At 41.5% G+C, this 26,861-nt stretch overlaps 8 protein-coding genes across 14 annotated transcripts; 3 read left to right on the forward strand and 5 right to left on the reverse strand.

The window, feature by feature from the left end:
* Positions 1–1,442: 1,442 nt before the first annotated feature.
* LOC143375582 (protein FAM136A) lies at positions 1,443–3,220 on the reverse strand. 2 transcript variants are annotated; one of them, XM_076824856.1, is made up of 4 exons: positions 2,966–3,220; positions 2,177–2,341; positions 1,904–2,044; positions 1,443–1,826 (listed from the first exon to the last, which is right to left on the reverse strand). In XM_076824856.1, the coding sequence occupies exons 2-4, from the start codon at positions 2,261–2,263 to the stop codon at positions 1,626–1,628; spliced, it is 429 nt and encodes a 142-aa protein (XP_076680971.1). In that variant the 5' UTR covers positions 2,264–2,341; positions 2,966–3,220; the 3' UTR covers positions 1,443–1,625. The 2 variants fall into 2 exon arrangements, with proteins under 2 accessions (XP_076680971.1, XP_076680970.1); XM_076824855.1 differs by lacking the exon at positions 2,966–3,220 and having other exon boundaries at positions 2,177–2,646.
* Atpsynbeta (ATP synthase, beta subunit) lies at positions 2,779–5,993 on the forward strand. The gene is made up of 7 exons (XM_076824822.1): positions 2,779–2,938; positions 3,749–3,955; positions 4,075–4,338; positions 4,414–4,757; positions 4,828–5,053; positions 5,138–5,367; positions 5,446–5,993. The coding sequence occupies exons 1-7, from the start codon at positions 2,833–2,835 to the stop codon at positions 5,617–5,619; spliced, it is 1,551 nt and encodes a 516-aa protein (XP_076680937.1). The 5' UTR covers positions 2,779–2,832; the 3' UTR covers positions 5,620–5,993.
* Positions 5,994–6,086: 93 nt separating this feature from the next.
* On the reverse strand, positions 6,087–8,321 carry Nse4 (SMC5-SMC6 complex kleisin component Non-SMC element 1). Of its 3 annotated transcripts, none has more exons than XM_076824843.1 (8): positions 8,248–8,321; positions 7,456–7,579; positions 7,293–7,385; positions 7,090–7,220; positions 6,908–7,022; positions 6,532–6,825; positions 6,351–6,466; positions 6,087–6,265 (listed from the first exon to the last, which is right to left on the reverse strand). In XM_076824843.1, exons 2-8 carry the CDS (start codon positions 7,559–7,561, stop codon positions 6,212–6,214), a joined length of 909 nt encoding a protein of 302 aa, XP_076680958.1. In that variant the 5' UTR covers positions 7,562–7,579; positions 8,248–8,321; the 3' UTR covers positions 6,087–6,211. The 3 variants fall into 3 exon arrangements, with proteins under 3 accessions (XP_076680958.1, XP_076680956.1, XP_076680955.1); XM_076824841.1 differs by lacking the exon at positions 8,248–8,321 and adding an exon at positions 7,764–7,888; XM_076824840.1 differs by lacking the exon at positions 8,248–8,321 and adding an exon at positions 7,702–7,856.
* On the forward strand, positions 7,920–15,294 carry Lt (vacuolar protein sorting-associated protein light). 3 transcript variants are annotated; one of them, XR_013086938.1, is made up of 14 exons: positions 7,922–8,207; positions 8,274–8,411; positions 9,510–9,792; positions 9,859–10,057; positions 10,143–10,297; positions 10,356–10,596; positions 10,666–10,930; positions 10,998–11,489; positions 11,567–11,903; positions 11,960–12,196; positions 12,266–12,303; positions 12,395–12,468; positions 12,543–12,601; positions 14,290–15,294. XR_013086938.1 is itself a non-coding variant. In XM_076824816.1 (14 exons), the coding sequence occupies exons 1-13, from the start codon at positions 8,187–8,189 to the stop codon at positions 12,594–12,596; spliced, it is 2,541 nt and encodes an 846-aa protein (XP_076680931.1). In that variant the 5' UTR covers positions 7,923–8,186; the 3' UTR covers positions 12,597–12,601; positions 14,290–15,294. The 3 variants fall into 3 exon arrangements, 2 of the variants coding, with proteins under 2 accessions (XP_076680932.1, XP_076680931.1); XM_076824816.1 differs by having other exon boundaries at positions 7,923–8,207; positions 12,266–12,310; XM_076824817.1 differs by lacking the exons at positions 12,266–12,303; positions 12,395–12,468; positions 12,543–12,601; positions 14,290–15,294 and having other exon boundaries at positions 7,920–8,207; positions 11,567–11,907; positions 11,960–12,078.
* Positions 13,228–15,420, reverse strand: LOC143375378 (ciliogenesis-associated TTC17-interacting protein). Its single transcript, XM_076824385.1, has 5 exons — positions 15,348–15,420; positions 14,270–14,582; positions 13,936–14,197; positions 13,594–13,878; positions 13,228–13,529 (listed from the first exon to the last, which is right to left on the reverse strand). The coding sequence occupies exons 1-5, from the start codon at positions 15,418–15,420 to the stop codon at positions 13,236–13,238; spliced, it is 1,227 nt and encodes a 408-aa protein (XP_076680500.1). The 3' UTR covers positions 13,228–13,235.
* Positions 15,421–15,537: 117 nt separating this feature from the next.
* On the forward strand, positions 15,538–20,915 carry Tyrrs (Tyrosyl-tRNA synthetase). Its single transcript, XM_076824859.1, is given in 17 exon segments — positions 15,538–15,818; positions 15,920–16,144; positions 16,216–16,402; positions 16,481–16,615; positions 16,711–16,906; positions 16,983–17,174; positions 17,253–17,354; positions 17,431–17,552; positions 17,632–17,721; positions 18,521–18,951; positions 19,032–19,294; positions 19,373–19,588; positions 19,660–19,854; positions 19,937–20,201; positions 20,275–20,416; positions 20,486–20,617; positions 20,731–20,915. Coding segments are annotated over 16 exon segments (3,141 nt in total). The 5' UTR covers positions 15,538–15,552; the 3' UTR covers positions 20,600–20,617; positions 20,731–20,915.
* LOC143375574 (neuropeptide FF receptor 2) lies at positions 20,869–22,433 on the reverse strand. The gene is made up of 5 exons (XM_076824832.1): positions 22,304–22,433; positions 21,818–22,227; positions 21,512–21,737; positions 21,254–21,456; positions 20,869–21,163 (listed from the first exon to the last, which is right to left on the reverse strand). The coding sequence occupies exons 1-5, from the start codon at positions 22,406–22,408 to the stop codon at positions 20,869–20,871; spliced, it is 1,239 nt and encodes a 412-aa protein (XP_076680947.1). The 5' UTR covers positions 22,409–22,433.
* Positions 22,434–23,357: 924 nt separating this feature from the next.
* LOC143375569 (uncharacterized) lies at positions 23,358–26,860 on the reverse strand. 2 transcript variants are annotated; one of them, XM_076824819.1, is made up of 7 exons: positions 26,188–26,860; positions 26,015–26,117; positions 25,624–25,943; positions 25,169–25,537; positions 24,749–25,103; positions 24,362–24,666; positions 23,358–24,285 (listed from the first exon to the last, which is right to left on the reverse strand). In XM_076824819.1, the coding sequence occupies exons 1-7, from the start codon at positions 26,440–26,442 to the stop codon at positions 23,734–23,736; spliced, it is 2,259 nt and encodes a 752-aa protein (XP_076680934.1). In that variant the 5' UTR covers positions 26,443–26,860; the 3' UTR covers positions 23,358–23,733. The 2 variants fall into 2 exon arrangements, with proteins under 2 accessions (XP_076680934.1, XP_076680935.1); XM_076824820.1 differs by having other exon boundaries at positions 26,197–26,859.
* Between the last annotated feature and the right edge of the window lies 1 nt (position 26,861).

Genomic DNA, 26,861 nt, shown 5'->3' on the forward strand with positions numbered 1-26,861 from the left:
AGATTGTTTTGTCTTCGTTTTCTACCGTCTCCTTGGATCATAGTTCAGCGTCCCGTCGGGAAGGGAACTAGCGAGCAATAATTTGGAACCGAGACTTTTGTAAATGGCGAAACGCACGACTGGCCAAATTTGTTGCCACAGCGCCGTAAATTACGTTCACCTTGTACCTTTGATTCTTGTTACTTCTTTTTCCCTTCTCTTTTATCTTTTTCTTTCTTACGAGACGTACCTACAGCTATTCACATTATGACCCAGCGTTCGGTAAAGAAGCGCGTAATCTCAATCTTGTTAAAAGAAAATGAAAAATCTAGTCCGAAGAGTCTGACTGATTGGGATAAAAGATGTGTCGCATAGACCTTTTTCTCCTCGATCCGTGCGACGCCAGTTGCGAATTATACCACGCTGCATATTCATTTATTATATCCTCGAGGCATCCGACGAAAAATTAATCAATCTCTCCCTAAACGAGAACTCATGCCATTCCACTTTACGACATTGAGCCCACGATCGACACATGTACGAGTCATATTTAGGAATCGGAGGACACACGCGTGCACGCGCGCTCGCGTGCACCGCGAGGAGAAACGAGGAGCGAGGTTGTGTCGTTGTTTCGAACAAAAGAGAAAAAAAAAATGTAAAACACTCTCGTCGAATTTTTGCGAGTCTGCATATCAGCGAAGGGGGCTACCTATTACTAGCTTACTTCGCTTATCGTTACATTGCGCAATAAATGCACGGAGCCACCTCAATCTTTGCAGCTACGACATGAACATTAAAAAAAAGAAAGAAAGAACGATTGAAAAAAAAAAAACACTTACCACTATAATAGATACTAACCATCGAGGACTAAAAGTAACGAAAGACGGGAAGAAAGGTGTGACGAAGCACCGATGTCAGCTTTCATAGAAACTCGTACACACGAAGAAACATGTGAACTGTATTGTGTTAATATTTATATTTAAATTATTATTATTTAAACGATTTATTTGCAGATTTCTACAATTTAGATCAGAATTTACGCGACATATTTTGACCGATTATTTTGTATCGAGCGAGAGTGGTGGGAAGGTTTTATATCACGAAAAAAAAGTGTGCAATAAGCGTAATGTCTATTGTAACAATAAAGAAATGATATTAATTGCAACGGTGAACTTGTTATTACGTTGAGCGAGAGAGAGAGATTGAGAGAGAGACAGAAAGCAAGTGAGAGAGAGAGAGTCAGAGAGAAAGAGCGTGCGAGAGAGAGAGAGAGAGCATAACAAGAGAAATGAAAATGTACCATTGCAATCATCAAGTGTACTAGTTAATAAATATTACGATCATGGAATTCGTTACATACTGCCTTCTCCTTGTACATATATACAAGCTTGCAATGACTACATAGTTCAATAGAATGGATATGGAACACTGAAATGCAAACCAAGGAATTGAAATTGAACAGCTAAAGCGGATATAAAACTTTATGTAATCACTGATACAACAACAGGGTCATTCAAATTTTCTCGCGATTAATATACACAAGTATTTTCCGGTATGGTAATATGTACAAAATATACTTATCAACAGTTCAGCATTAATAAGGTCTGGTATCTCCAGATTACGAACCATTCACTTTATTCTCATCGCTAATCGTACTTTCTGTTTGACAGGACTTTCTTCATAGTTTTCTCTAAAGTCGGTAACATGTCGCAATAATTGTCTACACATTTTGTCGCACACTTCTCAAAGTCATCGCTGTACCTGTCCACTTCCCTCTGCGAAGGATTGGGACCCATCTTGTCTTTTATTTTGTCGTTGCAGTCCATAATGCACCTCTGCAATCGATTCTGAAAACCAACAGCTCGTATTTAACGCACTCAATTGTGATCAACATTCGTCGCTTAACAGCTTCCAAGTACCGTACCTGAACTCTTTCAAATTCCCCTTGAACGTACTGCTGGGCCTTGTTCAAAGAGCCATTGCAGTTTTCTATGCAATGGTGTACTTTCTGTATGCTGTAGGACTCGTTGTCGCAGCAGGTCGCAGAGCACCTGTGCATCTCGCCCTGAAACCCAATAGCATCATCGCGGTAACGTGGTAGCTTCGTCAGCTTTCATAGAATTTTATGATCTAACAGCGTAGGTAAAGCATGACCCGCGATATAACCTGAAATTACTATGCGGCGGACTGAGTGTACCTGCATTTTTCTCAGGTACGATTTGTCAATCTCCTCCACCATTTTAGTCATATTCTCTTCCACTCGTCTTCTTTGCTCCTCGACCATTTTTCTGTATTCACTCTCTTCGAAACGTGTGTATCGAATAAAATAGAGTAGCCGGTCTCCCTGATAGGGCTCTTAGCTCTATCAATATCCGCGTATAGGAAAGAAACATATCGTTCAGGTTAGGTCAGTAATCGAACATGTGCGGTTACGTAATCAAATTGAAATTCGTAATTGGCGGGTTAAAGTATCGATGGGTATGCACGGGACGAAGAAATATCTCGTTAACTGGTTTGTGACTTAAAACTGGTGAGGAATCATTTTTCCACAAGGTACTCGAGTACTTTTACAATAACGTTAGTTGAAATTAATATCGTCCCGGATAAATAAATATTCTGTTTAACTTCGAATACCATTAATATGAATGAAACTATGAATTATAATATTTCTTAATTTCAAATTGTCCAGTTCCATAAAAACTCGGCTTAGAAGGGGGGGGAATGGGTGCAACGATCCAGTAGCGCGGTTGCGCGGAGCTAAAGTTGTGCAACGCGCATGTGCAGTTAGTATAGGGTACGGGGCATACGAATCGGAAACCATTCCGGTCGCCTTTCTTCACTTGACCGGCCAAGATGTTGAATGCCGTATCGAAGGCAGCCACTGGGGCTTTGAGGGCCGTCAAACCTGCGCTTCTCCAAAATGAAGTGACTAAAATATCCGGGGCCCTGTCCGTCAACAGTGAGTATTAATACAAAATCATCTTACCATTCACCTTAATCGTCTACCTTCGCTCGTTGACACAGTTCCCAATTACCGCCCCATCCATCGTGGTCTAGCAGAAACGTAACTCTGCATCGGGGCACCACCCCGTTTAGCTGTTCGCTCTCCTTCTGACATCCCTAACGAATTAACGGTCCTTTTTTTTCATTGACACACGAATCCGGAGTAAAATTAGTATTGATTATATAATCCGTATTATTCGACCGAACCGCAGCGGTGATACCACTGTGCCAACATGGCGGCATTTAAGGTCACTTCGACTAATTTTTTACTGCGTTGAAACGATGTACCAGCATGATTGCGTTTAATATTTTGATTGTATCGCGAATTTCGGTGGACCTTTATCCGATCTCTTGCGATGCTACGATGTAAAGAGCGTTCAGCTCTCCGCGCGCTGCCATCATCAATCCTGTCTCGTGGATATCGACCGCTCTTAATTTTCCTGATACAGATCTTTAGAATACCTTACGCATACAATCAATTGCATATTTATTACAAAACTCGAACGATTGCGAAGATTCGTCTAGTCGAGAATACAAGATTCGTAGATTTTCATTTGAAGTATGCACATGCAGTTTGTATTATGTAACTTACCTCCCATGAGTATTATCTAATATTTTGTTGAGCTCGTACTAATAATTGTCCCATCCGTGGATCCTCCATAGGAGAGTGGAATTAATGAAAATATTTACACAGATAATACATGATTTTAATGCTCCACGATTTGTTATATGCAAAGACAAATATTGAATGTTGATTCTTAATTAGACAGGGAATATGCGAAAGCCGCAACTGCCAAGAGTGGTGCACATGGAAGGATCGTCGCTGTCATCGGTGCCGTCGTTGACGTGCAATTTGACGATGAACTTCCACGTATCCTTAACGCCTTGGAGGTCCAGGACCGTTCTCCCAGGCTAGTCCTTGAAGTGGCTCAGCATCTGGGAGAGAACACAGTGCGCACCATCGCTATGGATGGTAATTTTACTTTCACATTTCAGTACCATTTATGTAACACATCGTCATTTGGACTATTTAACACAAATAGATCCTTTTACTTATTCAACAGTTTACAGCAATTTATTTCAATTGTATAGGTACCGAAGGTCTGGTCCGTGGTAACAGCGTTATCGATTCCGGTTTCCCTATCCGTATTCCTGTCGGTGTTGAAACTTTGGGCCGCATTATCAATGTCATCGGCGAACCAATCGACGAGCGCGGACCCGTTCCTACTGACAAGCTTGCCCCCATCCACGCAGACGCTCCCGAATTCGTAGAAATGTCTGTAGAACAGGAGATTCTGGTAACTGGAATTAAGGTCGTCGATCTCCTCGCTCCCTACGCTAAGGGTGGAAAAATTGGTACATCTAGCGTTCTATTTAATCACCTGTTTCGATTTAATCTATGTTTGCTAATTTTTACTTCATTGAACACAGGTTTGTTCGGCGGCGCCGGTGTAGGCAAAACTGTATTAATTATGGAGCTGATCAACAACGTAGCTAAAGCTCACGGTGGTTACTCCGTGTTTGCTGGCGTGGGTGAGCGAACTCGCGAGGGCAATGACTTGTACCACGAGATGATCGAGTCCGGTGTCATCTCACTGAAGGACAAGACCTCGAAGGTAGCGCTGGTGTATGGACAAATGAACGAACCACCGGGCGCTCGTGCCCGTGTCGCGTTGACTGGCTTGACCGTCGCCGAATATTTCCGCGATCAAGAAGGACAGGACGTGTTGCTGTTCATTGACAACATCTTCAGGTTTACTCAAGCTGGTTCGGAAGTACGTGTAATCGATAGTACCTTGCACCTTCAGTTTAATCTTCTCTACTAATAACTCTTTACTCTTAAAGGTGTCGGCCTTGCTGGGTCGTATTCCATCCGCCGTAGGTTACCAGCCAACTCTGGCCACCGACATGGGTAGCATGCAGGAGCGTATCACAACAACGAAGAAGGGATCCATCACTTCTGTGCAGGCTATTTACGTGCCCGCTGATGACTTGACAGATCCTGCCCCTGCCACCACATTCGCTCACTTGGACGCTACCACCGTATTGTCCCGTGCCATCGCTGAGCTTGGTAATTATTGGAGTTGCTTCTACATTTATTGGCTTTATAATTCGAATCAGAGAAGTGTGACCGGGAATTACGTGAAATCTTTAGGTATCTATCCCGCTGTCGATCCCCTTGACTCTACCTCCCGTATCATGGATCCCAACATCATTGGTAACGAGCATTACAACGTTGCTCGTGGCGTGCAGAAGATCTTGCAGGATTACAAATCGCTTCAAGATATCATTGCTATCTTGGGTATGGATGAGTTGTCCGAGGAAGACAAGCTTACTGTCGCGCGTGCGCGTAAGATTCAGAGGTTCTTGTCCCAGCCATTCCAGGTACATATAAATCTCCGCTCCGTTTTATTATGCAATTTTATTGGTCTTTATTAACCATTATTCATTGGCATTGTTTAGGTTGCCGAGGTGTTCACCGGACATGCCGGCAAATTAGTACCGATACAAGAAACTATCAAAGGATTCCAAAAGATCTTGGTTGGAGAGTACGATCACCTCCCAGAAGTCGCGTTCTATATGGTCGGCCCGATCGAAGAAGTAGTAGCAAAGGCAGAATCGTTAGCCAAACAATAAGTCGGCTCACAGTCATCGTAATCATGTCATTAAATAATTAAAACGATCTTCTAATAATACAGGCCTGTCTCTTTTTTATGTAACGGAAAATAGTGGATTTCATTGGGGGGTGTAAGTGTCCTCGGACGCAATCGCAGAACGGGAATTAGAAGATTGTTTTCTCGTTGTTCAGAGAAGTTCACAAAGCCATACGAAATTCTGGGGAACATCGTGAACGATAATCAATTCGAAGTGTCACATGGATTTCGTTTGATTTCGTTCGGAATGTTCTCGCAATCCATAGATCGACTCGATAACCATACTGTTATTACTTAGCATATACTGCAACGCCTATAGTATATGTTAGAAACTAATAAAAATTTTACAAAAACGTACGGATGAATGTGCACTTTAAGGATCCTTCGTTTTCGTAAAACAGTTTTTTTTGTTTTTAATTTAACGCAGGAATAAAAGAATTACACCTCCGCTTTCAAATGTAGAAGAATATATACTTTGCCACTTTAGCCATCACAATACTTAAACTTTTAAAATACTTAGTGTAGAAGAATACTGTTGATCTTTTCTTTACGAACAATTAAGTTAAACATCACCTTCAGTTATCAAAATCAATCATAGGCTTTTTCAATCGATAAGTGTCTTTCAGGACCTGAAATAGAAAACAGAAAATAGGCTCGTTAGATTCGAAAGAATATCCGATTACATGATTTAGAAATAGTAATAACGTTTATTACCCTCCACTGTTCCATGGTCAGGTACATAACATTTTGAATGTTTGGAACTTTTCCTGCCTTAATTTGAGCAGTCATGTCTTTAGAACACGGTTGGACCATCAGTATCCCGGAGCTGTCTACGATCAAATAAGTACACATAGCATAGAAATCGCATATTTCTACTATCATCGAAATTAGTTACCTTTTGATATTTTTACTTGCCCATCCCGGACGAGAAACGATATTTGCAGCATATTCTCGATAGTTTTCCCAAAGTCCCTTGGGTGCAGAATTAATTTAAAGAAATCAATGGGCTCGCGATTAGTCTTATAATAACGTGTAATGAACCCTTTCATTTTTACAGTTTGCTCCAGACTCTCCTCCTCTTTGTCAACCATTACAACATTCTCCGGCCTTTTTATCGCTGCCTGAGTCTCTCTGACCATTGGTTTTCTTCTTTGGTTCACTTCTTTCATCTCTAATGGTGCTAAAGTACCTAAGAATAGAGAACAGACAGACTCACACTTGTTTCTTTAAGTTAATTGCGAAAACTATTTAACAAAGAAATTTCGTGGAACCTAATAATGTGGTATACTGAGGTGCCGTGTTGAAGCATTTTGTAACTTGTGATTCTAAAACAGCCCAATTCGGTGTTTCCGTTTCAACATCTGGCAGTTGCTTTACATATTCTACCTAAATCATATAAACATTTAGAATTGGTTATAGATACAGCGATATAGCTGTTATCTCAAGAACATACCAGCTTCTGAGCGAATTCTGCATGATTATACGAGTACACAAATCGTGTTAAAGACCGGGTACACTGTTTTAAAACTCTAGAGGACACGTTCATCATTTGCGAGTCCAGTAATACTTCTTCTTGATTGTGTACTGAAAATAATACATATTATAAAGCTGGATATATAAGAGTACGTAAAACATACAAATACACGCGATACATACTCTTTTCTTCTAGAGTAGTTTCAGAGTTTATGGTATCCGTCTGTTCCATACATAAATCTAGAGTTTGTATAGTAGCATCACCGATTGTGTCTTCTAGAAATTGTGCACTGATTAGAAGATTTGTTTTCCCAAGATAAACATCGTTTGTGCATAAAGATCTTACCAAGGGATTCAGCCGTGGTGATAACTTTTCTTAAAATTTCTTTGCGCTGAAGCGGGGATCGTAAAATCGATAACCTCTCGTTCGAACTGGAATTGTCCTTGGACATTTTGAACCCCCTTTTTTACTGCAACATTTTATTGTTCGTGATAATTTGTATCCGAGTGCACGCTCGCAGAAAATAATGACAATTCTCTGGCTGCTTATTGTCAATGCAACTGAACCATAAAGCAAGAACTGCAATGGTACCTAAGTGGTATTGTTGATAACTATATTAACAACATTGAGCGTTAAAAGTTCCTAATTCTTACATCTGCTGTTTGATAAACAGACAATTAATAATTAAATACTCCGTGCAACAGTATTTCCATTGTTCTTAAAGTAACAACAGAACCCCGTGAACGTTGAGTCGACAGCAGACCTAGCACTAACTGACGTTAACCTTTAATCACTGTGAAACGAACTATGCTAATATTTACGAACTGGTCTATGGTACTGGCGTGATTGTTCCGTTGCAAAGTTATTTATTAACAAGTGATTTATCCACAGCTGTTGTCGTTCCTTAATGATCCTATTGCGGTGTAAATCCATTTGAATCGTATTCAGAGGGGCGAGACGCGAGAGAAGTGCAGCTTCTGATTAAATCCGAGACGCACCACGAAAACTTTTGACAGCTCGTGGTGACGAAAACTATCGTACGCTTTAAGTTCGACTAAAGAATTAAAACAACGGGCATGGAAAACACCTCGAACAAGGTACTGCACCTAAGTGCTGAATAATGTTAGCCGGTGCTACCTTAATCTCGTAATATGAATTTGTAGGAAGAGCAGAACAACCAGGATGATTCAGACTCCGAAATAGATGAGGTAGAGCCCAGACTCAAATTTGTCAGGATGAGGAGCGACCTGGAGCGTATATTGCAAAACGATGCAGCTAGTTGCATTGCTGTGCACCCCAAGGTGTGAAGAATAATTCTATGATATTTGTGCACGTTTCTTACAACTTTCATTCGGGCAAATCGTGCCAGGGAGGTTAAGCTGGCTTATTTAGATATATCGTAGAAACACTGACTCAGATATAATTGAAATGAAAGCTTTTGGCCCCATTGTAATCTTTGTCCTATACTGTGCTTTATGTAAACCAGGAATCAGGCTCGGATTAAGATTTTTTGAGCCTGGGGCTATGAAACCTTCGAGGGCCCCTGTGGGTGAAAAGTGCAGGGCGGGATTTAAACAATAGCAAGTTTAAATTCTCGTATAACGAAAATTTAAATAGAATATCTTAAAGGAGGTTTAACCCTTCGTTGACACACTGGGTGTAAGCCACCCATAAACTGATTTTGACGCTCTGAACTTTCTTCAATACGTAGATTCTACGTAGATATTCGTGGAATATCTTTATTTTTTCAATTACCGAAATAGTCTACCTTCTCTATAGAAAATAAATACCTTTTTCCAAAGCCAACTTACGAACTATTTTTGAAAATATTATATCTGAACAATAACTCCATAGATTTTTAGCTTCTAATATTGAAATTTGTAAAATTTACAATTTTTTTCGTTTTTTCTCAACATATGGAAATCTAGATTTTTTTTATAAAAGCTGTGATAATATTTCAGTTAAAAAACTATTGGAATACATTATAGAGACCTTGAAATTGGCCTGATTTTTTCGTAACGATTGAATTCTTTAGATGAGAATGGCAGTTGTTAAAAAATTGCTCTGGGTGTGAGCCACCCAGTATGTCAAAGTTGATTGTAAAAAGAGGCGTGTCAACGAAGGGTAAACAATGAAATTTTAAAATAAAAACATAAAATTAGAAGTTGTGGAAATCATAGACAATTTATTTGATACAACATTTCCAATGAAGACAGAGTGAGCTAGCTAATCGCTTAGAAGATAGAACTGAAGGCTTAGAACGGGGCCCTCCTGGAAAGTGGGGCCTGGGGCTGCAGCCCCCCCTAGCCCTCCTTTAATCCGGGCCTAGCAGGAACTCTGTTATCTTCTAGAGACCACTGGTTTTAAATTAAACTGATTGCAATTTAATTTCGGTTTAGTTTCTATGCCTGGGCTCGCATTGGGGCATGATACATCTGTTGGACCACCAAGGCAATAACATCGAGTCTAAGACTCTGCAAGCGCACACGGTCGCCGTGAACCAAATCTCCATAGATTACAATGGAGATTTCATCGCGTCGTGCAGCGACGACGGAAAGGTTTTTATATACGGTCTTTATAGTACAGAGAATAATCACAATATGAGTATGGGTAGATTGGTTAAAAGCATAGCCATAGACCCGAATTACTATAAGAGCGGTAGTGGAAGAAGATTCATTACAGGTATCTCTTTAAGCATACGTTAGTTTCTATAAAGGCTATCTGATGGTAAACTAATAATATTTTCAGGGGACGACAAGCTGGTTTTGTATGAAAAGACTTTTTTATCTAGAATGAAACAGACTGTGTTATGCGAAGCAGAAGGCGGGGTAAGATCGGTCGCGTGGACTGGACACTTTGTGGCTTGGGCGTCGGACATTGGTGTTAGGGTTTACGACATAAACGCAAGATGCTCGTTGGTCCTCATTAAATGGACTAAGTCTGCCGAGTGAGTGAAAGAGCGATACGTGAGATTCTTGCGGAACTTTGCGAACGAAACAGTCCTTAATCGAGATAATTCCATCGCTTTACAGCGCTTTACCGGAACATTATAGATGTAACCTTCGCTGGTCGGACGATAGAACATTATTAATTGGGTGGGTTGATATAGTAAGAGTTTGCCAAATTAGGAAAAGATCGATACACGAGATGGCCAATAGGGACTTACCGGAATATGTAGTGGATCCAGGTATGCTCGTCGTAAAATACATATGGAAGTACAGTGAATAGTAACAGTTTAATTTCAGTGTCTACGTTCCAAGTGGACTTTTACATTTCTGGTATCGCGCCTTTAGAAAATCAGTTAGTATTATTAGGCTGCCTAAAGGAACCAAATGAGAATGGGAAAAGTCAGCGGCCAACGGTACACGTCGTCGAACCAAAGTACCAAGATTTTTCCATCGTCTGTGCGAACTCCCTCTCGCTTCGTGGTTACAAAGAGTACAGCTGTAATGATTATCACTTAGATTGTCTACAGGAAGAAAACAGGTACGTTCAGTCCCATTAATTTCATTGTGCTCGTTAAGGTTGCTCTTATATTCTCTTATTTGCACTCAGATTTTTTATTGTGAGTCCAAAGGACATTGTTGTGGCTAGTTTATACGATGCGGACGATAGAATCGAATGGCGTCTAAATCATGGAAAATTTGAGCAAGCATTAGAAGCAGTGACAATAAATAACAGCAAAGATTGTAAGAAGTACACGTTAGTGAACGTCGGTCGTGTGTACCTGGATCACTTACTGGCGTGCGGGAAATACGATGAGGCGGGGAAACTCTGCTTAAAAGTTCTAGGAAGGGATAAGAAGCTGTGGGAGGAAGAAGTTAGTCGTTTGTTAAATTACGAGATACTGTCTCATCTTCGATTCGATTAACTGTGCTCTTCTGCAGGTATACAAATTTGCAAGGGTGCACCAATTACGGTCCATATCTTCTTATCTTCCGAGGGGGGACGTGCAGTTAGACCCGTTGATCTACGAAATGGTTCTCTACGAATATTTAAAAATGGACCCTGATGGATTTCTTCAGCTAGTCAAAGAGTGGTCCCCGAAGTTGTACAAAGTTGCAGCTGTCGTTAACGGTGTTCTGGAACACCTTCTGGTTCGCAGTCAACGGCAGAACGTGCTCTTAGAAGCTTTAGCCCTTTTATATATTCACGACGGGAAGTACGACAAAGCGCTGGCCATGTACTTGAAGCTAAGGCACAAAGATGTGTTTCAGCTTATCCAGAAATATCAATTGTACCGTACCGTTTACGACATGATAGAAGGCTTAATGGATTTAGACACGGACAGGGCTATACAGTTTTTCTTAGAAAAGGACAGAGTGCCATCAGAAATTGTTGTACAGAAATTGCAGCACAATCATCGATACTTATACCTGGTAAGATTGAAGATAAAAGACTTTCGGAGTAGCTACGGTTCGCTTTAATTAACGCTTCGAAAATTTGTTCGCGCCAGTATCTAGATGCGCTAGATAAGAAAGATAGGAAAGATTCGAAGGACAAGTACCATGGATTGCTGGTCCGACTATACGCCGATTACTCCCGAGACAAATTGTTGCCACTTTTACGCCGCTCCGATAACTACCCCATACAACAGGCACTGGATATTTGCACTCAGCGAAAATTCTATCCAGAAATGGTGTACTTGCTCGATAAAATTGGAAATGCTTCTGAAGCTCTGGCGCTGATGACGAGGGAATTAAATGATATGGAGAGCGCGATCGCGTTCTGCCAGGAGCACGATGACGAGGAGTTGTGGAACGACTTGATCAACTACTCTCTGGACAAGCCTAGTAAGTAATGATAGTTCTTTTGCGTAACTCCGCTAAATTAAACCGTTTCGTTTCAGAGGCCATCACGTTCCTGCTTCAAAAGATAGGCACCTATGTGGACCCCAGGCTCATGGTGCAGAGGATAGAACCGTCTCTAGAAATTCCCGGGCTGAAGAAAGCTTTAGTTAAATTGCTGTGCGATTACAATCTTCAAGTGTCTATACAAGAGGGTTGTAAAAAGACTTTATCTAATGATTATTTTAATCTACACGAAAGGCTGGTTAAATGCCACCAGAAAGGAATATTTATAGATGGTTTGTATTTATGAGACGATTATAGTGATTGTGTACTATGTTTATGCTTGTGATATTCTTTCTTATCAGATGACCAAATGTGCGGAGCGTGCCATAGGAAAATAATTGTAAGAGGTATCTATTGAAATAACGTGAACCTGGTTAGGTTTAATATTAACTTCACTTTTATTACATTCCTCCGACTATTATTTGTTGTAGAATCGAGGAACTTAGTTGTATTTTATTGCAAACACTCGTTTCACGAAGGTTGTCTAGAGAATTTCAAGGTGGTGGTATGTATCTTAATTTTTCACTCACGTAAAACACATCATGCAAGTTTCTATGTGCCTCGATTTTCTGTTCCCAGGAAAACTGTGTCATATGTAATTCACAGAAGGATATGTCGCCTGGTAAAAAATGATACAGGTACGATTTACAGAAATACTTGGAAACAACTCTCTCGAACTCATACATCATCCACGTCTGTATCGCCGGTTTTTAATCTTCCTAATATTTGGTCAATGAGAGAACACTTTGTACATATCTGGAATACTTTGAGGCACCCAGGACATTTCGAATATGGCTAGAAATTCAACGTTCCTATGAAAATTGATGAACGCGGTATACAATTTTAAATACAAGCGAAGGAGAGGTTTACTTCGTGTCCATCACAGGTTTTCACAATAGTTTGGCATTGGTCGCAAGTTCTTTTCAATTGCCCAGTACCATTGGGCTTACGACGTTCTTCTTTGATTTCTTTACCGCTCGTAGACGTGTTGGAAGTAGATGTCTCATCTTTCTCTTGCCTATCGGGTGTAACTGACAAGTTTGACACTTTCGAGTGAACAGATCGGCCCGAGGCAGAAGAGCTCTGAAATGATAGTTTTATCTGAATTCTAAATCCATTCTGCGGTTTGAAATACGCACTGTCGTGTCAGGACATTCTTCCGCAGAAGATCTCGAATGTGTTTCTTGCAGCGCGTGGCAATCTATGCAAAATCCGCAGATACTGCACGAGACATCCGATTTTTCTCTCGCCAGCTGTGATTGTATATCAACGTCATAATTCTCTTCCAAAGTACTGGTCTCCCAGGATTTTGGACATTTGGCAAACGCTTTGAAATGTTGTATCGTAAAGTCTATTACGTTCTGAGGCTTTACTGCGGAGACCAGTAAAGTTGAAGCTCACAGTGAAATGGGGAATGCAAAAGACCTGTCTAAGAAGAATGGGTAGAATGTTTATCCCATTAAGGAACTCATTACCAACTAGCAGCGTTTGAGTGTAATCCGCGATCAATTGCTTTACTTCTGGGTGATCTGCCAGGTATTCCATTTGCTCGGCGATGTTGGAGTACTGTTAAAAGAACGAAACCTACAATTTTTGGATTCCTATATACGGCCAGTAAACTATCACTTACCTTCACATCCAAGTATTTGGAAAACATTTCAATGTCTTCCTTCCAGCGATCTCGCAATGGCGTTGTTATTCTTATAGTTTTATTTGTCATCTTTGGATCAACCAATGGATTGAGTTTCAAGATGTATGGCACATCTAGCCAATTGTGCCGAAGTATTTTACCCTGCGGAGTCAAGTAAGTTCTTACGGTATGCACAGTTCCATCTTCCCTGTGTATCTTACGTTCGATGGTATAGACGCTTAAATAATGACCATCTAGTTCCATATGTTCTGCCAGGTTACACGTCTATCGAAACAACATCCTCTTATTTAAATTCATTGACAAAAATCTGTGGTATCTTACATAGTTAGATGTAGTGATTTCCCCGTCTGTGGTAATGCTGTTGAAAGACAGCATTCCTTCGTAATTTATAAGCGCCAAGTATCGCATGAGCAGTATATTTACTCCCTCGCTTATGAATTTACTGTTATAGTGACAGGACAAGTCTTTAGTCTCCTCGCATCCATCGCACGGACAAGTGCGTATCAGTTTTACATGATAAAAATTATCTTCGCTGCCAATATAAATTGTTTTCTCGTGCAGTCCATCATCTTCGTACACGAATCTGAAATATCGTAGAACGTTAATGTGTTTGAGGGCGAGCGTCGGGGCGAGGCTTTCATTGAAGTCAAGTAACTCTGTTCTCTTCTCTTCCAGGCAATGGAATTTCGACGTTGCTGAACTAATAACCTTTGACCCACCGAAGTGGCCGTCGATGAACATCGAAGACTGCACGTGCACTAAAAGTTCATGGGCTTGGGGCCCGATGGATTCCACTAGAATGCAGTAGCCGCCTATCGGCTTAGAGTCCCTTGCAGATTCACTTTTCAAACAAACCATCAACGTCTCCCGGAAGCATAAAGCTTTTCGTTTCCGGTCGTCTGGAGTACAAACGAAAGAAAGGGCGTTTAGAGTACGCGAACGTGATATTCCTTTCAGAGCGATTTGTACTGCTCAGCGGCGGAAGTGACATATATTTTGCAAGGCGTAGACATAACTACATTCCATATGTCTGATTTCCCCAACGACGAATAGACTTATCAATGTGTACATTATATATATTTTTCTATATCAGATTTTATTACGCACCGTTTTCGTGGATGCTTGTCTATTTTATTTATCGAATATCTTCATTCGTTGTTGGAGAAATTTGGTTGGAACCAATCATTCGAATGGGGGTGTTTTAGACCGAATTATTTTATCCGAGAACCTTCTGAACGATTCACTGTTTCGTTTGAGATCCGTTGGTCGTAAGCCCCTAAGTTCGCTGTATATACTAATGTATACATAGCAGTTTGCGAGTGAAATCATTCTACGTATAATAAATAGAACTGGGAATGTTGCGAGAGATCTATACATCAGTATGTGCAGTAAACAGTCTGTGAAATCGTTATAATATCCTGCATTTTGTACAGCAGGGTGCCATTAATGTATAAAGTTTTAGTATGTTCTGTAGTATTTAAAAGTCGCAAGTCCATGTAGCGCGTTCTACCCAGGCCTTCGTGTAAATACGAATTTCTGAATTGCATCGTAGAACGGTAATAATAGATAGAATGTAATTAATATATAACTTTTTCACGCCGCTTCTAAAGTTTTACCCCAGTCGATTCTTGAAGCTTCTCCGCGGTGATTTTTATAATTAAAGTACGTTGTTCCTTACAATTACAAGCAGGCCTTTCCTTATTCGCCATAAAGAAGTAACTAGTGGAGTTTACCAATTAAGAATTCAGGAATCCATTTCTGAATATCAAACAGCTCACAGCAAATTTCTTTCTTGTCCTCCGACATCTTAACGGCTTTCGTAAACAAACACTCAAAGGAAAAAAAGAAGAACCACAAGTTTGAAAGTAGCTTTTTCACAAGACCGAAGTGAAACCCATAGAATATCACTGTGGGTTCGATCAGCGTTAAACTTGCAAAATGAACACTAGAAGATTGTCGAAGAGGCGATTAGACATTCATATTTGCGAGCTGCCAAAATCGTCCGAGAGTAATTTGCCGAAATTACCGCCGAACGCAAGATTTTATTTCCGATGGAAACGGAATTTTCAAAAGAAAATTTTGGTTTCCGTGAACCATCCACTAACACGTAACTTTTTACGCAGCTATGCTGCCATCGCTTTTGAGAAAAGGCGACACGGACGGTCTTCGTTTTGGTGGGTGATACATCCTTGCAGCGACTTCAGGTAACTCTGGGCTTTGGGGAAGATTTAATGGAAAGTCAGCGATAGAAACTCTGCTTTAAAGATCGCCGTCGGGTTTCATCCGTGAACATTTGTTCCTGCAGGTTTTACTGGGACCTTCTAATGATGTTCAATTTCCTCTACATTTTCATAACTGTGCCATATATTTTGGCCTTTCACAGAGTAGCCAAAAGTTCTGCTCCAAACATTTGGAATCCAGTGAATCCTGCGTACATAATCTGCGTAATAGATATCGTTCTGAATTTCATAACTGGATTCAGTTCACTCGATGGTCATGAAATCTTTCTAGATCCAACTCTAACAATACGGTAATTCAATTTATTTCCTTCTTCTGCCCCAAATAAATCTTATGCTTGTTTAAAGTATCGATTTTGTACAGGCATTACGTGCAAGGGTATTTTCTGATTGATTCTGTATCTTCGATTCCGTACACATGGTTTTATAAAGACATCATTTTGCCTCCAGGTCCTTCCTCTAACTCTATCTTGTTAATCCCTGAATTCCTGCCGCTTGTAAAGATTCTGCGTATTTATACATTACGCTTTTACATCAAACAAGTGACCACGGTAAGAGCTACCAGTAAGAGAGATTTAAACCATCAGCGAACCCTTTAAGAGTTACCATTTACCCATAGAATTTTATAGGCCTTTGCGCTTTCTCATGCAGAAGAGAAAACCATTTGGTTAGTACTGCTGATGTTTTTGATATTGCACTGGTGTAGCTGCATATCGCATCTCTTTCCATTTATTATCGCACATATGTTTGGAATGACCAAGGAGGTACGAATTAAGTTTGCTTAACAAATCAGAAGAAAGCTGTTCCCCACATCTCTGATGGTAGAGCGAAACTAAGTCACAAGCCAGTTTGTTTCTAGGAATCTGAAATGTATCTAATTACTTCAGGATTGTATAAAAAGTCCGACGCAGATATTTATTTAATTTATCTGCATATTGGAGTGAGCAACTTCTTTGGATCAAGCTTCACCGAATTCACTAATTTGGGCAAAGTAGATACTCCTACACGCTCTATAATTCTACTGTTAGGAAGAGGATTTATAATTTATCTCATAGGTAACTTCTCCATGGCGAAGCTACATTAAGTTGTTCGTCGAAGGAAGTATCTTAATCCCCTTTTGTATCGGAACAGTGATAGTCTTGCAATTAGTTCAGTCAGCCGTAGAACCAGAGTTGAAATATCAAAGAATCCTGCATCGAGTGAAAGAATACATTCGCGACCAAGAACTGCCAAAGCGTCTTGGAGATAAACTTATTGCTTACTATGAGTATCGTTTTCAAGGAAGCTATTTCAAGGAGAAGGCCATATCCAACACTTTATCAAGTTAGTATTCAGTGTAGCAAAGTTTAGGCTTTAAGAAACAATATTCAAGAATATTCGAGCCCTCGTTCTTGTGTTTAGGACACTTGAATCAAGAAATCGTGATCAACAGTAGTCGTGGACTGTTAGACACAGCCACTATTCTACATTCTTTGCCTCGCCACGTTATTGGGAACTTGATGGGTGAGATACAGAAGAATAATACCCTTCTTCTGGTAATAACTTATCAACTGTGCACATGTAACAGAACATTTTTTAGGGATCGTAAGACCAGTAATTTATCTCAACGAGGACATTATTTATAAATGTGGAGACGAGGGCGACTGTATGTTCTTCATAGTCAGCGGCACCGTCGCTTTAATTACGTTCTACGGTAAGGAAGTAAGCATTCAGCATTAATATATTCCTCTTCTAATTATATACAGTAGAAGATAAAATTTGCAATTCCCTTTCACGCGAGATATGCCATGAAAAAGACGGAGGGTATTTCGGCGAAGGTGCATTAATTTTCCCGGATCGGAGGAGATTGGAATCAGTGATCGCCCTTGAAGTGTGCGAATTCCTGCGCTTAAATATTCGCGATTTCAAGCGCATGTTCCCTTCGACGTCAGGGTTTTATAAAAGGCTGGAGAATGTTGCGAACGCGAGGCAGGAGAAAATCAGCAAGTTGAATATTACCGATGAAGAACGTATTAAATCAGTAGTGCCGTTCCCAGAGAGTACTGAAAATAATCAGCAAACAGAAGCTCCAGCTACCAATGAGAATGAACTTCAACTGGGAGATACAACTAATGCAGAGTGAAACATTAATCTGGAAGCCTCTTTTTTTAAGGAGCTTTATTGTATGTAGCATTATGCTAGCCATTACGGAATTTAAAAGGAGAGATAATCGCGCGTCGCGAATTTCATCATTCGTCTGCATCAGTTTCGCACGCATGCCCGCATGCGTGTAATTCGCCAGCTTGTTCCTGCATCGCGAGTCGCGAAATTTTGCAACTTGGATCGACGTTGCCTGTGTAATTCGTTTTCACTGTAATAATAAAGTCTATTAAAGCTTAGACTTTGGATAATTAGCTAAATTATTTTCGTAATCTTAATTTCAAGCTGTTTGTCACGAACAGCTGTTAAGCACTTCGTTCGGCATAGGTTCGAATCACATTTGTGTAGCTTTGTAGCAATAGAATTACGTTAATTGCTGCAAGATCGTATGTTTCTTTAAGCGTTAATCGTAGTAGCACTATGTCAGTAGCTAAAATTGAGATTCCGTGAATATGTTAAGAGGTTAAGTCCATGGTCTTGACAAGTCCTCTGTGCACGTGGCCGGCACACGCGTGTCAGTTTCTTCAAAGACGCAAGTTCATTACTGAAATCTGGTTTATTCTCTTTTATTTAGAGTAACAAATATGGTGGAGTTGAAGTGGGAAGAGAAGTATGAGCTGATCACCAGAAACTTAGCTGAATGGCTTGGTGACGAGAAGCTCAAGAGTATTCTAAAGCAACGAGATTTAAAGCTCTATTGGGGTACCGCAACGACGGGTAAACCTCACATTGGCTACTTCACGCCTATGTCCAAGATAGCCGACTTCCTAAGAGCTGGAGTAGAAGTAACTATATTGTTCGCCGATCTCCATGCCTATTTGGATAACATGAAGGCCCCTTGGGAACTTTTGGAACTCCGTACACGGTATTATGAAGCAGTTATCAAAGCGATGCTTAAGTCTATCGACGTACCTTTGGATAAATTGAAGTTCGTCAAAGGGACGGATTACCAATTGTCCAAGTGAGTAACTATTTGCGAGGGGAGCGAGGAATCTAAACGATATGTGTTATGTAAATAACTAATAAATTTTCTTGTTCAAGGGAGTATACATTGGATGTTTATCGTTTAACTTCCACTGTAACCGAGCACGATGCGAAGAAAGCTGGTGCAGAAGTAGTTAAGCAAGTTGCTAATCCTTTGCTGTCTGGATTGTTGTATCCAGGGTTGCAAGCTTTAGACGAACAGTACCTCAAGATCGATGCCCAATTCGGTGGCGTGGACCAAAGAAAGATCTTTACTTTCTCTGAGAAATATTTGCCTATGCTTGGATACGAGAAGCGTATCCATTTAATGAATCCAATGAGTATGTGCGCAGCACACTTGAAGCGCTAAATGTATCAATCGTGGTTAGAATAGCGGAGTACGTGAAACTTTGTTTCAGTTCCCGGATTGGCGGGATCGAAAATGTCTTCTTCCGAGGACGACTCTAAGATCGATCTTCTAGATAATGCTGCGGCGGTTAAGAAGAAACTGAAGAAAGCATTTTGCGAGCCTGGTAATATTGCTGATAACGGAGTTCTATCATTTGCCAAGCACGTCATATATCCTTTGTTAAAGGAAGGAGAATCCTTTGTTGTACAGAGGAGCGCTGAATTCGGTGTGTATAACTGTTGCGAAACTTTTATTAGCTCGTCCAGGGACAAAGTTCTAATAACGGAAATGATTTAGGTGGAGACATCTCGTTCGACAAGTACGAGGACTTGGAAAGTGCATTTGCCAAGGAGGTCATACATCCTGGAGATCTGAAAAGTGCAGCAGAAATTTATATCAATAAGCTCCTAGATCCAATTAGGAAACAATTCGAAGCAGATTCGAAACTGAAAACACTGGCGAGCAAAGCATATCCTCCTCCGCAAAAGCAAAGTAATATCTCGTACACGAAATAAAAAAATCCGCGTACGTTACTAACGCAAAGAACTATGTAAAAATCTTATGGAACTTTTAGAAGCTGTGGAGGAATTAACGCCAGCCCGGCTAGATATCAGAGTTGGAAAGATAGTCGAAGTATCGAAACATCCCGATGCTGATTCTCTTTACGTGGAGAAAATAGATTTAGGGGAATCTAGTGGGCCTCGTACAATAGTTAGTGGTCTCGTAAATTATGTACCGTTGGTGGAGATGAAGGATAGGATGGTGGTTATTCTTACGAACTTGAAACCAGCGAATCTCAGAGGCGTCCAGTCTCATGGAATGGTCCTGTGCGCATCGGTGTACGTTTCAATTTAGGCACCATTCTTTCATTATGTCATACAGTTTCTTCAAACATATTTTAAATGCGAACAGAGACGAACCCACGAAGCGAGTCGAGCCACTGAGACCTCCGCCAGACAGTAAACCGGGTGATAAAGTGGTTGTGGAGGGATATGAGGATGGAACGCCAGACGATGTATTAAATCCAAAGAAGAAAGTGTGGGAGAAATTACAAGTACGTTTATTATATCCTACGTTGCGATATAGTGTGCTTATACTTCGTTATAATTCACTTCTTCCACAGGGTGATCTTGTAGTAAATGGTAGCGGAGAAGCATCGTGGAGTGGAAACGTCCTGCTCACTGCAAGCGGTGGCAAAATTACGGCTGACAGTCTTAAGAACGTCGCAATCAAATAATGCATTTCAGATGTATAGGTATCTGAGCATTTTTATTTTTTTACTTATACAAGAATAGATCGCTTGATATTTAAAACTGCCATTTGTATTTTATTTCACTGTTAGCAACGCGATTTTGTATTTTTTTTTAGATGTACAGTCACGAAAATAGATAGGAAGTGCATCTTTGCAAGAGATTTATACACTTAGAAGATATTTCGCAATTACCTTGTCCTCGCTGTACTTAATGAATACGTCATCGCTAATGCTGGTGCAGGTACAATAACAAATTAAATTGGATTACGGTTTACGCGCGTTCCTACGACTGCAGGCAAAATGCTTGGTATCGTACCCCTTTCGTTATAGTTCATTCGTATGCAAGGGGATCGTGGTCGTAAATAATGGAAACGCTCTGATTTCAACTGCGAGACACTGCACGGTTTCGATTCCTGTTGTTTCTTCTTACGGATAAGCCAAGACGTAGCCGGGCACAGTGCTAACTCTTTTCTCAATGAACTACTACTGCAACCGTACAATAAAGGATTTATCGCTGCATTAAATAACACCAGGTATCTACTGATGTACCTGCAGCACAAATCATAGAATTATTTACGTAACATTATAGGCAATTATACAGTCGCCAAATGGACGATTAATTTTCGTGGAAACATTTACCAGAGCGGGTACATGACTTCTGCTTGACCCGACTTGGGTGTTTCCTTCAGTAACTGTGCTCTGCGAATTATCAGCGCGGTGAATGGCACGCGGCATAGAATGAACGCCAGAACTATGAGCGCCAATATCTGCGCCACTCTTCCTTTGTACTTCACTACGATAGGATACTTGCCCCTCAATGCTTGGGATTCGTAGCGATCTAACTATAAAACATTCCTCGTCCAATTACCGCATCACACCTTCGCATTTAAATGTTACCTTGATTAGAATAGCCGAGTAACATATCGCCATAATGGACAACGGGGCCCAGACGGTCAAGCCCGCGAAAATGTGCCAGTATGGATAGACCAGCACGGTATCTTCGGTGCAATAGGTTTCCAAATAATCCTTCCACCGTCGTTCGTAGTAATGTCTGAAGTAGGCCAGGGGCCCGGCGACGGCTATACCAGAAATCCACGTGAAGACTAGCAGGATGTAGGTGGTCCTTCAACATAGAAACGCAACGATACGTATCCACAGTTCGCGCTCACTTGTGATTCTATGTTCAATACATTGCGTCATTACGTTCTCGTCAGCTTCCCTGAACAGTTAAAGACAATCGCAGAGACTCGATCGTAGCTGATCGCGCTCAAGTTGAAGACGGCCACTAGGGTCAGAGCGTGCACTAGCAAGCCGTCCAGGCGACAGCCAATCTCATCTAGGACGTAGTTCTGAAATAAGTCGATACAGAGAAACATCCACGAGCATACTAAGCAGGTGCCCAAGTCTGCTATACACATATTCACAATCAGCAGATTCGTTACGGTCCGAAGAGACTTCTCCTTGACGATCACGTAGATTAAGCCGCCGTTAGCTAAGGATCCAATGATGATGATCGGCAGTGCACTAATGATCTTCACGATCACTTCCCATGCGGGTCTGATTCCCCAAATTGCTGCAGGGAACAAATGCTTGCTAGTGTCGATATTCTCCCACTAAGGACCCACAGATTTATCAGTCACGCTCGCAGTAATATTAATATAAGGGAATTTGATTAATAGGATACTGTACGTCGACGCCAACAGTAGTGATTTCGTAGTCGTTTTCTACGTGACAGTTCCATTGCACGTCTATGATGATACTTCTGTTCTGAAAGTCCATGAAGTCTATGTCCATTGTATTAGTTCTGTTGTGACGTGAGAGCAATGCGAATTCTGCTGGAGAACTGAAAGGCTTAATAGTAATTGGGAAAGCTTAATCTAGGCGTAACAGATGGTCCATTAGCGCTAGGAGCAAGCTGTTTGTAGAGCTCTTCAAATATAAAGAGCTTTCTGAGCAGTTGTCGATGAGTTCTAGGAATAGTGAGTTCGAAAGAAAGTCTGAGGATTTTAATGGGTTAATTAATTCGACAGTGTCTCGATTTTCAATATTTTATTTGGTTGCAAGCGTATACACGCGTATCCTATGCTGATACCATTTGTATTCCGCAGTAAACTTTTGCCTTTAGTGAAAGTAATTTTGCGTTCGCTTATACACAGGCGTATAGATTTGGCACGCTGGAATAGAAATATTTCTGTGGACATATTTCCCGTGGTTGCACTGCTCTTCGTATTTGTACTTTGTAGATATTACTTTCTAGTCAGTCATACCCAACACTATCTAGATAAAAAGTTCCCTCCGTGATTTTTAAGAATTAAAATACGATATACCTATTTCCTCGTTATATGAAAAATATATAAACGTTACGCTCTCAGGATGGCGCGACTTTAATTATTTTTCGCTCTTTGTGGTAACAAGTGTTGCTCTCTTAAAAGAATAAAATTAATTGAAATTATTAGTCCTTTATAAAACAACGGGCACAAATACATCTACGCTTGCATTAGCGCTATCTCGGAATTTAAATCAACAGCGTAATTAATCTTTGATATCCCTTGGAGTTTGAAGCTTCCACAAGCTAAGAATAAAATGATATTCCGTAAAAATCTTTTTATTATGCGCTCGTTGTATCGCCATCGAATGCTTAAAACTTAAAACGCGAGAAATTAGGAAAGGGGTTCAGACGATCGAACATCGCATCATGCTCGGAGTTAACATAGAACTGAACTTAGTTAAAACGCATTACGAATTAAATAATATAGATTCATTTCACTTCAATATATTAAACAGGCATGATAAAACTATAGCTGCTCGTAATACAAAATGATATCCATATTTAACACTTTCTATCCGCGCGATACCCAATGGCGGATATACGTCGCAGTTAGCACGTTATTTACAAACAAATACTATCAATCCTAGTCACAGCAGTTCACATTAGAATGTCGCTTGATCGTCCTTAAGAACTAAAGTCTCTCATAATAATCGAATGCGTGAATGGAGAAGAATCCTGCTTGATAGCTTTCAAACGTGAAAGAAGGAGCTGTCCGTCATCGTTTTTATCGGTATATTGAACAATATTTAAACTACAATTTGTAACAAACATTTGACTAGCTTTCATAGTCTCATTCCGTGTCCTCGGCTTCGGACGATTGCGCGACCGGCAACGGCGACGGAATAACTAACTCGTCATCCTCGACCTCCTCCTCCGCGAGTAAAAAGTCTTCGCCCTCGTGGACCTCCTCTTCCCTGGCCGGCTCCGGCGGGGCCAGCACGTCCTGACCGTGCTGTTTCAAGTGATCCTTCAGCGCGAACGCTCTGCCGTACGACGCGCCGCAGATGTAGCAACTGAACTTTAAATTGTTGTCCTTCTTGTGAGTCTGTATGTGAGCACGCGCGGCATACAAGGAAGCGAACGGTCGCGAGCACTCGGTGCACCGGAACGGTTTAGTGTGACTGTTCTTGTGGCCCGCCAATTGAACACGCGTCTTGAACGTCTTGGGGCAGTACGGGCACGTGTAAGCGCGCTCCTCGCCGTGCGTCAGCAGATGGTGATTGTACACGGATGAAGCTTTAAATCTCTTGCCACAGTGCTGGCATCCGTAAGGCCTGACGCCGGTGTGAGTTCTCATGTGCAGAGTCAGACAGTAGGAGACGCGAAAAGTTTTGCCGCACACCTGTTACACAATAGGATGTTTCTTAATGCGAATCAAGATCTAAGGGGGAGCTAGAGATCGTTTCGGTTCTACTCACTTCGCATGCATGCGGCTTCTCCCCTGTATGAATACGCTCGTGCTTCACTTTCTCGTGGGGTCTTGTGAATCTGCGGCCACAGTGCTGGCACTGATAAGGCTTTTGACTTTCCGTCAGCTCGGTGGCCGTGGTGTCCGTGGAGGGCGGCGTCGGTGAATGCGACTGACCGAGTTCCGTGTGCACCGCGGCGTGCATCGCTAAACTATCAGCGGAATCGAATTTTCTATTGCAGACTGTACAAGTTACGGAGTCGCCGGAGTGCAACGCCATGTGAGCCTCTTTGTACGACTCTGCCAGTACTTTGCCTGCGAAGAATTAGTACCCGATGAAGTCAGATATTTAGAATGGGGGGCTCGAGATTCTTTGGATTTAGAATAAATGTATTACCACACTCGTGGCACGTAAACGTTGCATTGGGCGTTCCCTCGGGCGCGTCGACGTGTCTTGCTCTGACCGGCGCGTGCATTCGGGAATGCAAGCGCAAGCTTTTGTGCGAGCAGAATTCTGTACCGCAGGTTTCGCACACGAACGTCTTTTGATTCGGATCCGGTTCACCCTCGTGCACCTTGGCGTGCAATTGCAACGCTTTCGGCGTGGCGAACGTTTGATCACAGCTGTCGCAACGATTATTGCCATGGAGACACGCGTGCACTCTGAAATTTCCTAATTTCGAGAACTGCTGAAGGCACTGATTACACCTGTACATTCTCACCGGTGTTGTTGCCAGCCTCTTCTCGCGTACCTGCAATGAATCTGTCGTGAGTTAACATTTACTTGTCGATATAGCTTAGTATAGATGTGTCGTACTTTCACGCCTTCTACGTTGGAGAAGAACTTCTCGATCATTGGTGCCTTCGTGGATTGAAGCGACGTTTGAGCGGGAGCTCTGTCCCAGAATCTTTCTATTTGTACTACCTTCCTTGTATACAATCTACCTTCGCTGTCCACGCATTCTTCCGTGCGAAGAGTGTTCATACTTTGTCTTTGCCGTGCATTAACCGCGCTTCCCGATTCTGTTGGTAAGGTATTAGTCTCAGGTACTGTAGGTAAATCGTCTAACTGATCGGCTATTTCGAGCAATACTTCTTGCCCGTCGTGAAACTGTTTTATGTGCTCCACGACGGAATTGAAACTCATGTCGCAACTAGTACAACTATAAACTGCTTCTGGTTCTATCTGCAAAAGTGGAACATAGATTTGTACTGCAACAATTTTACTAGCATTCGAAAATATCTTTCAGTCTTCTTAATATATACGCATACCTCGCAGAGTTCTTGTTTAACATGCAACATTCCATCTTCGTCTAGTTCGCCCACATCATTTATATGATCCATGTTTATCAAAGCACCAGTGTCTCCGTCAAGGAGCTCCGAACCATCGGGTAGAATAGTAATCACATTTTTATCCCGGCTTTTGTCTCCTGTTTCCGAAGCGGATATTGTTACCAGCTGATTCTGGGTTATAGATTTCTCTTCCGCTTTGCTAACAATACTAGGAACTTTTTCTGTCATCTTAAACTCCAGAGAATTCTGCTCCATCTGGCTCTCTTCGGTCTCCATCTTTTCTACCACTTTAATCTCTCCTGATGGTATCGTTAGAAGCAATAGTCGGATCAACTGAATTAATATACATTAAATTAAGATTTTTACGCACCATTTTCATCCACTCTTAGTGTTTGGGGTCCCCCGACTATCATGATACCACTGTCGTTTACAGTTGCTAGGAAACTTTGATCTATCCCTTCGACATTGGTGCTCTAAAATCAGAATTATAAAGCAACGACCGGAGTAGAGACACAGCCTCAGAAGGTTTTCTTCCATGCGAACCATTAGCACCTCTGTGTCCGGCTCCAATTCCTGTTGAGCATCCTGCCCCTCCTCCAATTCAGCAGATACCTCTGACTCGACGCTCTGCCCGCACCGATCCAAGTGTTGAATCAGCGCCATTACAGAGTCAGACCTCTGCGAGCAGCCAGGACAGTACAGGTTGTCCGTCATGCTCAGCAAGTGATACTTCAATGACTGCGGATTGTTAAACGTCTCGCCGCAGCACATCGGGCAAACAAGATTCAACGATCCCATGTCTGTCTCGTTTTGGGTGCTGACCACGTAGAGGGTCCTTGTTAACCCTAACCTGACCCTTTACTTCAATATTAACCTAACACGATTCTTTTCTCTGTACGCTCGCCCGCCCTAGCCTTAACTCAACGCACAGAGCCGGCTTGTCGCTGACGAGAACCTAACCTGAAGTCGAGTCAGAGAAATCAGTGTAGCCGCGTGTACGTGTCCGACTACCGAACAATGTCATGTTGTTTCTTCGGAGGAACTGGATTCGGTCGCGAACGGTCTACTTATTCCTACCGAATTGTGTTGCACAAATGTAAACGGCACCTAGTTCCCGTGCTAACTGCAATAACAAAACTCATTAGAGACGAACTTCAGCGCAAACAAATGCCGCACACAACAACACACAACAATCATGAAGTTAGGGAAGTGATAAG

Source organism: Andrena cerasifolii, chromosome 12, assembly GCF_050908995.1.
Source record: "Andrena cerasifolii isolate SP2316 chromosome 12, iyAndCera1_principal, whole genome shotgun sequence".
NCBI classification, from domain to species: Eukaryota; Metazoa; Arthropoda; class Insecta; order Hymenoptera; family Andrenidae; genus Andrena; species Andrena cerasifolii.